The sequence below is a fragment of the Ptychodera flava genome, chromosome 6 (assembly GCF_041260155.1).
Source record: "Ptychodera flava strain L36383 chromosome 6, AS_Pfla_20210202, whole genome shotgun sequence".
NCBI classification, from domain to species: Eukaryota; Metazoa; Hemichordata; class Enteropneusta; family Ptychoderidae; genus Ptychodera; species Ptychodera flava.
The window spans coordinates 43,513,712-43,523,656 of NC_091933.1; the positions used below are offsets into that span (position 1 = coordinate 43,513,712).

The 9,945-nt window shown below is 38.6% G+C and overlaps 1 protein-coding gene across 1 annotated transcript; it reads left to right on the forward strand.

The window, feature by feature from the left end:
* Nucleotides 1-735: 735 nt before the first annotated feature.
* Nucleotides 736-7,914, forward strand: LOC139135895 (ileal sodium/bile acid cotransporter-like). Its single transcript, XM_070703670.1, has 4 exons — nt 736-927; nt 5,065-5,427; nt 5,887-6,091; nt 6,544-7,914. The coding sequence occupies exons 2-4, from the start codon at nt 5,081-5,083 to the stop codon at nt 7,111-7,113; spliced, it is 1,122 nt and encodes a 373-aa protein (XP_070559771.1). The 5' UTR covers nt 736-927; nt 5,065-5,080; the 3' UTR covers nt 7,114-7,914.
* Nucleotides 7,915-9,945: the final 2,031 nt, after the last annotated feature.

The following is a 9,945-nucleotide window of genomic DNA, read 5'->3' on the forward strand; positions in this document are numbered from 1 at the left end:
CTTGGCGCTATTTGACCCAAAATTAAATACGTACATTGGCTTAACTGAGCATAACTTAGCATCCTTCGCTCCTAAAAAATAGTGACCCGTATCGGTAACAAAAGTGTGTATACACTGCCAAAAGGTGCCAATTACAAGTTTGTCCTCAACCAGTTTCACTCAGTCGAGAGAAGAAAGGAGTGAACTTTCCCCTAGTGCTCTATAAAGTGTACTTTCCATGTCTGCCATACAACGACCATATTGTGTCTGTAAGGCGAAAAGACGCTGGCGCCTCTATTTTCAAATTCCAAACGTCCTGATCATTATCGGAAAAATGCTTTGTAAAAGTACAGAAATGAAACGAATGGATCTGTATCTCTAACAGGTTTCAGTATTGCTCGTGGCTTAGTTTGCGATTGTCAATTTTTGAAAGTTAAAGAATAATCAGCAAGCCGCGACAGTTTTCAATGATTGATTGTTTTATCAATAAAGCATGCTTTCAAAAATTTCTTGTCTATAACATTTTGATTTATGTGTGTATTATGAACATATCCAAAGGAGAATGTAGTTCTTTCGTAACATAACTTTTGAAGGAAACTTTCAACTCTCTATGAAAAAACAAACGAACAGTTTTGCTTAATCTACATGTAAAGTTTTTTTTGCACCAAGCCATGTTTGGCCAGAAGCAATGAAGAAGATACAGTCGACTAGCTGGGAAAACAAAGGCATGTCACGTGTCAGAGGTCACGTGTTTCTTCTTAAGGATAAGTTACCTGGTTGCTATGTAGCCGTCTGTACCGTGCGTCAGCCTGTCCGTAATATACACCGGAGTTTGTTCACCAAACTATCAGTTAAGCCTAGCCTTGGCACTCGAATACCTCCCAACGGATGTAAGGCTACAGTTTTCTCAAGAAACCCGACTAGTAGGAGATTTTGTGACTGTCCCAGGTAGGGAGTTATTTTCATATCTGTTTACAACTTTAGCACACTGTCGCAGAAATGTAGTCTAAGTGGTTTTTGACATATATATTTTGTCAGTTAAGAGGAGGTCTGTAAACTCATTCGGACTGGAAAATATGTTCCATGCCAAACGAAAACTTTGTGAGATCTGTCACAGAACATCGGCAAAGATTCATGGCACGCTGCACGATGTATAATCACACAGACATCCAATGCTTGTGACAAGATGAATGCAACTATTCTTATAAGACCAACCCATCTTTCTATAACAAACACTTGTTAGGAATAGGGTCGTAGGAATACATGACAATAACTGAACTGACGCGTATTGTGCTTGCATATTATGATGTAAAGAACATCGCTATGAACAGTAAAGTTCAATTTAAAACTTGCAAATGGCGCTCGGATTGTTAAATGTAAACATCAGAGTTATTTCAGGCGAAACATATAGTCAAAGAGATTCAGCTTTGGTCTTAGAATATATTTCAATGTCTTTCATAACCCCAAATGCAGCACTGTCTTCCAACTATGTCCACATCGAATATTGTTGTACGGATTGTTTCAGCTATGGTCTTGCCAAACGAACGGTTTACTATCAAATGATGTGAAATGTGTACACACAGTAGAGTACGCGAAGGAAAGTCTTTGACCCATGTCATCTCAATTCTCTGTCAAGATGACAATGTTCTTTTATTTCAGTATTTAGAATTAATACCTATAGTTATCAATCTTGTACAATTCAAATTCCTAAAAACCCCTTTGCTACGGCTATATTAATCATATGATTATACTTGTATGATCAATACCGGACCTCATCTATCAGGATTTTACCAACATAGTTACATAGAAATAGTAATGGGTATTATTTTGGCCTTTCTTTAAATTCCTCACCTGTATTAGTTCTCATTGTGTCACGTCTGCCTGTCGTCTGCAATGATAGTTTATATGCGTATACTACACTCTTCAAGTATTACTTTCCCACGTCCACCTTGAATGTAATAAACCCGACAATACCATAAATACCACTGACTCTATCCACGTTTATTTTCCCATAGCTCGCTGAAACAGTCTAGAAACGTTTGTGCCTAAATGTATCTTATGGTATGTAATTAGAATTTCGACCGCAATTAGGCATTGACGAAACTTTACAACTTTTCTTGCTATCGGCTGTACCTGTACCTGTACGAACTATTTGTGCACTTCGCTTCAGATATCGAGATCGGCAATGCTTTTCAAAGATAGGATGAACTTAGCTCAGACTGGTGTTTTCACCGTCATTTGTATTTTTTTGTTTTGGAATCGGTAAATGACCCTTAATAAATAATCTGAAAACAAGACGATTTTGTGTTTAACGATATTTTGGTATCCATGGAGACGATTTTACGACATCCGTTGGTTAGAGCTGTTGACTTTGCAAGCTGGGTAATCGCGCTGTTTGAAGGACACACCTTGCTATAGTCCAATGTAAGATGTGGTTATTAAAATACTGTGAAAAGTAAGGCACTGAATTTATTTTATCAAATGCAATGAAGAGGTCAATGATACACCAGTGGGAGATATGGCCATTAAACGTCAATAAACTCAGATCATATTAAACACCTATTGCCTGGTCATGAGGGCTATAGCGACCGTTTATTACCCGAGGGGCCGAGTGTTACAAGAAACACATCGCTATTCCCCGGGGCCGTAGGCCGAGGGGTATAGCGATGTGTTTCTGGTAACACACGGCCACGAGGGGTAATAGACTAGCGCTATAGCCCGAATAAAGACCAGGCTATAGGTGTTTTATAACACACCACATGCTCATGTTGTATTGTTGTATAGTTTTCAATGTGTTTTGATATTTTGCACCGCAACAATCCATTGTGACAAGTTTACTGGGCGATATTTCCACAGCAATTTCAGTTGTACGCTTGGTACTTTCTTTCAAAAAATATTCTAAGCATACCTAGCGACATCCTTAGTTGCACCTTAATCTTTTCCGTCGATGAGCTATTCAAGTTCCTACATTGTTGGAATGTTGGAAAATGTTGGAAAATCTGTTTTAGAGAATGTGTCGTCACCTATCCCGGACGCACATCACGTTCTAGTCACCCGCCATTGTTGCAAAGCTGCAGACGACACACGTGACCGGGCACTTTCCAATTTGGTAAGAACTATTTCCCAAGGGAAATAGCTTTTCAAAAAAAAATACCCTCTGACGTCACTTTTGTCGATTTGGTGGGGACTAGACGTATCTATTTTCTCGTCACGTGACGTATTCTGGCGAATCGCGACACGGAATGAGCATGTGGCGTGTTATAAACAGAACTATTGAATCCATTTTATTCATATATATTTATTTGTCTGTCTCGCTGTCTATTTACTTTGTTTCCCCTCCGATAAATGAACAACAACACCAGTGAAAAACCGATAAAATGGGAAAATATCAGTACAAGCAAAGCAAAAAACGGATCTAGCGTGGACAAATAAAAAAATTAGCGTCAAATTCTTGTCAGTGAATGTTGAAAAAAGAAAACAAAAATAACAAGAAAAACGAAACGTGAAAAATGATCACATTGTGAAAAAAAACCCAAAAGTAACATGTAAACAGCATAGAATTAAAACATCATGAGTATACGAAGACATGTGACAATTATGACAATGCATTCTGAAACTTAATACAAAATGTACTTTTCTTCAAAGCAGTTCACGAATTTTATGTCCAGTTGTGTGTTAAAAGCATATAAGTAGAGTTTTAAAAGTTGGTACGTTTTAAGCTGTGGGTCGAGATGTAACTGGTTTCAAATATAGACGTGCACGAGTAATCCATGCGGCATGATCAGTGTTACTTAGGCTTAATACAATCGATTGAAGAGTCATGAACAGGATAATTGGCGTTATTTACAGCAAAAGGAACACAAATTGTCTAAATAACAGTCGAATTCGGTTATGAAAAGTTACCTTGTCTGACATGACTGCTTATTAATGTCGGGAAAGAATGAAATTGAAAAAATTCTTTTTCCTGATTAGAAATATTTATACTATAACAGACGTTCAACTTACAAGAAAGTTGTCTGTTTTTCCTTTGTGTACAGTGTACGGAAAATTCTTTGTTTGCCGTCCTTGGATTTTTGAAAAACCTACCAGCCAGCCAGGGAAAAAACAAACACAGACAAAAAACACAAGTGTATTAACATAAGCTCAATTTTTAGTTGGTTTCTTTTGGAAAATAATATTTTTATTTGTAAGAGTGTTAACATTGTGTTTGTTTTCTTAATTTTTCTCTGAAAACCTACCAGCACGCGGACGGCAAGCATAGAATTTTATTTAAAGCGCCTAAGCCTTTATTTATGATCTAAATCTGGATAACGAGATTTCTGAACAATTCTTTAACTCTTTGAAATGCAATCTGTTTGAAGCTCATTTGGTTTGTTCTTGTCATTCCAAACTGAAAGATTTGGAAAAGTAAATTTCAATGGAATAGTCTTGATGGAATATTCAGAAACTTCCGAAACTACAAGTATGGTCTTCAGATAACCTCATTGTACACCCGAACGTCAGTTTTAGGGCAGAGATCGTGAGATATCTCTTCAAAGATTTAATACGCGGAGTGGACATGGCGTTGATTTATGTGACAGCTGTAGAATATCAAAATTAATTGTTGAATGTCAAACGTAACCTTTACTGTCAGCCATGACATTGAACTGAACTTGTAAGAACCAAACTAGATGCGAAGCAATCCATTTTGTTTCCAACATTGTTAGACCAATATTCAATTTCGACAAGTGTGTTTATGTGTACCTGGAAGTTGATGTACTACCTGTTATCGACAGAACATATTAGCTGAAAATGACTGTGAAACCAGGCTGAGTTCTGTTCAGTGTTTTAAGATCAAGTATTTTAATAGTCTACATTCGATTGCCTACGTTTCGTGGCAGTAGGAAGAATCTCCACAGAAGTCAACGACTGCATGCATACTGCAAACAAACACACATAACAATTTGACCAATGATTAATCAGCGTGAATATCACCTCTAACTTTTAAAAATATTGTTCGTTTAAAAAGTGAATTGTTACCAACGACACGTACAACTTGACAAGTAACGTTCAAGTCCACCATGTCATTTTCTCTCACCAATACAGAAAGTCACAGTTGAAGATGGAAACGACTACAAATACCTTAAACAGTACCGAGGCTCCGGCAGGGCAGTCCAAATTACTGATTGCAAACCAAGCTGTCATCATTATAACACTGATCGTTATGATGTTTGGCATGGGAGCTACTATTACACTGAGAGAAGTGTGGGACAATATCAAGAAACCCATCGGTCCTATCATCGGGGTCTGTTGCCAGTTTCTCATTTCGCCGTTTCTCGGATGGGCGCTAGCAATGGCGGTTGATTTGCCTCCTGCTATGGCCATTGGAACTTTGGCGATCGCGACGTGCCCTGGTGGCACTTTCTCTAACGTGCTGACTTTCCTCAGCGAGGGAGACACCTGTCTCAGGTATATTTGACTCATGATATTCACTCTATCAAATAGCAGACCTACCGAGAGACGTTATCAAAGATCTTGCTCTGCATTCTTCGTTGGTAATCAGTCAGTCAGATATAGTTAATTGTGTGATCAGTGTTCAGAAAATCAGTCCTGAAGTTGTCAGTGGAGCAGTGGAGACTACCACAACACAGATCATATCAGTGTGCATATACGTAGTGAAACAAGGCGGTTTCAACTAGTTCTAGCATCTGAACGTAGTTAGAGGTTGAAGCCGCCTTGTTGCATTACGCATTGTTTAAGTTACCAGACTTTGTTACTGGCTAGTTATTGTTTTGACATTGGTATTGTTATTTGTGATGATGATGATGATGATGATGATGATGATGATGATGATAAGTCGTTGATGATTTTTCCATGGCGATATCTTTCGAGTTGCTCACCTCATGTTTTCTTCTTTTACCTCCGCAGTATTGTCATGACAACCTTCTCTACTATCTTCGCCATAGCATTCATGCCGTTGTGGTTGTTTGTCTACAGTCGTAGTTGGATCGAAGCAGCCGCAGCCTTGCCCTACAGGGATATAATAATAGCTCTTGTCTTGATACTGATTCCAGGTGCTTTAGGCATGCTAGTGAGATGGAAATGGCCAAAACATTGCCAAAAAATAGCTATGGTAAGTGTAAACCCCGCCATTACCACCAAAGAAAGCAGTTATCGGGCAGGGGAATGACGAAACATAACAACAGAATGAACTTGAGTCAAAGACTAGCAAGCTAATTGACTTGCATTATACTCGTTATAAAACAGACTATTAGTAAGGACAAATATCAATGATGATCATTTCGGTGTATCCGTCAATGAAAACACAATACTGCATTTAGTAGCAAAACAACGAATCATCAAATCCCTCCATCGTCAGTTTGATCTAATCATCGTCGATTTTCAGACTGTGTAAAGAGAATCAAGGCGTAAATAAATATCAACCTCCTCTGCTGTTTCAAAATTGATATATCTCTAAAATTATCGGCTGATCACACATACGTAGGAACGAAATTACATATTGCTATTGTGATTATTTTCATGTATGTCACCATCATAATACTTTTATGATGTAATTGATTTTAGGTTTGTTCGATCATAACGCTCATCGGTATAGTGGCCACAATTGTCATTATCGGATTCATGAACCCTGCGATGTTCACGTCCTCATGGAAGCCTTACATCGTCGCCATCTTGCTGCCAACGTTCGCCTTTTCACTAGGTTACCTGATACCCTGGGCGCTGAGGCAGGGCCACAAGAAGTCACGCACGATCGCCTTCGAGACGGGTATTCAGAACACTGCACTGGCTATCACCGTTCTCAATATCGCTGATATTACCGATCAGGGCGGGCTGTCTTCTCCCGAATCAAGAGTAGTGCCGTCGCTACACGGGCTGATCAGTTTCCTTGTGGGTATCTCGATGATCGGTGTGTACCTGCTGTATAAGAAGTTCTGTAAGAAGGACAAGGTCACTCCCGAAGATGAAGTGGAGGAGATGAAGGAGGAGAATGGGGCGCCAACTGATGGCGGAGTTGTCAACAAAGCTAATGATGTTGAAGTTCAAGAAGACAACGAAACCAAAAAGCCGGAAAGTCAAAACGATGGAGGCAATGTTGACAATCAAGACACCGGCACGCATGATACAAATCCCTGATGAGTTACATCATAAGCTACATAAACTACTTGTGATTAGGTTAAGAGTGAACAAAATCCGTCCTTTGATCTGAGTAACAAACAACCGCGTGAAGTTATATTTATACTGTGTTTGTAATTACATGTAACAGCAGTTTGATTAACTGTCATGTGACCGTCCAATTCCTTTGAGTAACAAACGAGACGAGACATTATTATCGTGTCAAGGTAGAATGTCCCTCGGGCACAGGTATTCGGACTTTCAAACTTTTGCGTTATTCTTTTGCCAACTGATTGTGGGGCTCAACATGAAGCTATGAAGAAAATAAACATTTTTATGTGCCTAGTTTTGTGAAAATAAAAAGTTCAGTTTCCCTTCATAGAAATAACACAGGGATGCGGCCATTTTGAATTTCAAACATCAGTAAATTTGGTAACTATTTCTTTCTCTCGTACCAAAATTTGCGCCTCCCCTCCTCTCCTCAATATTTATTCTTGATAAATTTGTGAAGGAGAATGGTTGGGGGTTTCCTTGAGGAAAGTTTGAGCATAAGTTGAAGCCTTTCTCTTTCGAGGCGCGAACTACCTTAATTTGTTACTAATAACAGTTTGATCAACGGCGATGTCACCGTCAAGTTGACGATATCGATCAAAAGAAACACTGTAAAGACAGAAACGGGTGCAGATTTCAAATATCATTATATGTAAGCTTATGTTTTCTCTCAATACATTTAAAACAGTCCCTCGAAATATAATATATGTAACTTTATTAATCAACATATTGTCTCTTTGAAATAGCAAATCAATACAAGTGTCTAAACTATACCTTTGTGTGGTATATTCCTGGTCTTCCAAATCTCAAAATACTTGACAAATTATTGAAAACACGTGTATGATTTGCTCGATATGATTGTATGCAAGTATATTCCAAATTATTGGAAAGGTAATCGGGGACAGAGACTTTCATTTCTTGATATCAAATAAATTCTCGGTTATGCAGCTATCAAAGTCGAATGAGTGAAATAGCTCACGCGTTTTCTGGTTTTGAACGGGTCCAAGTCGGTCACCGTCTGATAGAAATTTCCACATAAATCAGGAGTCGAGTTCCTTCCTTCTAAAAAGGTAAAAGCGTGGAACCGTTGCTACTTGACATGACAGGCCTGAAAACCGGCTGCCATAGGCTTTGACAGCCTGTCTAAATTGTGGCGACAACAGAGTGAATTTTCACTATCACTTAATGCACGTATCCAAACATGTCACTCGCAATTTAATATATTGTAAACACCTGCGTGGCAACTAAGTTACTTAGCTATTCACTGTGTAATATTTTGTGAAAGTTCGGCTTACCCAAACGTCCATAAAGAATGAGCAAAAGGGACACGAACGATAAAAGTTCGAGTTCGATCGGATAAGGTGTACTCACTTTGACAAAACACACATGCCACACTTTTTAACATTGATGGAGACGTACTTCACGATGGAATGACTAGGGTCACCTCTGTCGCAACAGGGCCGCCCAAGGTAAACAAAAAACATTAGTTTCAAAATGAAGTCAGTTGAAAGATCAACTTCGAAGTGAAATTAAACAAGCGACTGCTGGAAAAGACAAATTGTCTTGCTATCTCTGTCAAACCAAATAAAAAAAGATGACGCAGGTTGCGGTTCATTGCGTCTCTACTGTTGTGATAGAAACTTTGCTCACTTACGTCGAAGGTAGAGCATAATTTATGCGTTTCGATTGCCGAAAGCACCACTTCAAGCCATCCTAAATTGTCATACAACTGGTATTCGAGAATTTGCATCGGATTTACTTTTGTTCACCTCTTATTCAGCTGTCATACTTCAAACTCTGGGTGTCAATAAATGTCCATGAATAGTTTGAACACTATAAACACTGGACACCTTCAAGATTTTGCGATTCAAATCGATTCATTCTTGGCGGATATTTTCAGCAATCAAGAGTAATCTGGTGAATTTAGAGCATGGCTGTGCGTCAAATTTGAAAACTTGACGATATTTGGTGAAAGGGTAGTTATGTTTTAGCGGCAAGGTAACCTTGAGTGGTGAAAGAGTGGTGACCTCGCGGAGAACACTTTCAGCACGTCTTGTTGGGTCGTTTGAGTCATCGTTTGAGTCAACTTGTTGATTTGTTTGTTTTGGGTCATAGTATGAAGCAAACGATGTGAATTCAAAGTAAGTTGTATTTTGTTGAGGAATTTTCCCTTTGCTTGCTAGTGCCTTTTGAAAAGTCATCACATGGCAATGAGATGCGACTTATCGAACCTAATTACCATTGTTGTAAAGTTGTGCTATTTTACCGCCATATTCTGCTCAAGAACAGGTCAGTAATTTTTATGATATACAAAACTAAGAATTTCATAGCCCAAATTGTCAGGTAACGTATAAGCTTTGCTGTCTTCGGGTTTAGACGGGAAGACCTGGGTAAACAGGTGGTTATTCAGCAAAATTAATTCTTGCAGACTACTTTCTGTTGAACACATGTGTGCAGCTGTTCTGCAAAAATCCATAAATATTTGGAATGCCAACGCCCTACATACATACATACATTAAGACAAACAATGACACGTACATCAAGTGTTAGCTGCTTTATGATGAATTCATCACTTGCATTTTGTGTTGGCACCGCAATTTTAAAATAACACGGTGTCATGATGAATAAAACCTGACATTTTTATACTTTATATGCATTTGTGGATAGTAAGCGTAACTTCCAATTCAGATTTTATTTTAATAGTAGGTGCGTATAATGGCGAAATACTGGGGGAGTACAGATTGCTCCCTGATAAGTAATTGCAATAGCGAATATAAAAATGTATTGCAAAATATAGAGAAA

Coding starts and splice junctions, on each gene's coding strand:
- LOC139135895 (XM_070703670.1), top strand. CDS start 5,081: ATGGAAACGACTACAAATACCTTAAACAGTACCGAGGCTCCGGCAGGG. Junction 5,428..5,886: donor GAGGGAGACACCTGTCTCAG/GTATATTTGACT, acceptor TTACCTCCGCAG/TATTGTCATGACAACCTTCT. Junction 6,092..6,543: donor ATTGCCAAAAAATAGCTATG/GTAAGTGTAAAC, acceptor AATTGATTTTAG/GTTTGTTCGATCATAACGCT.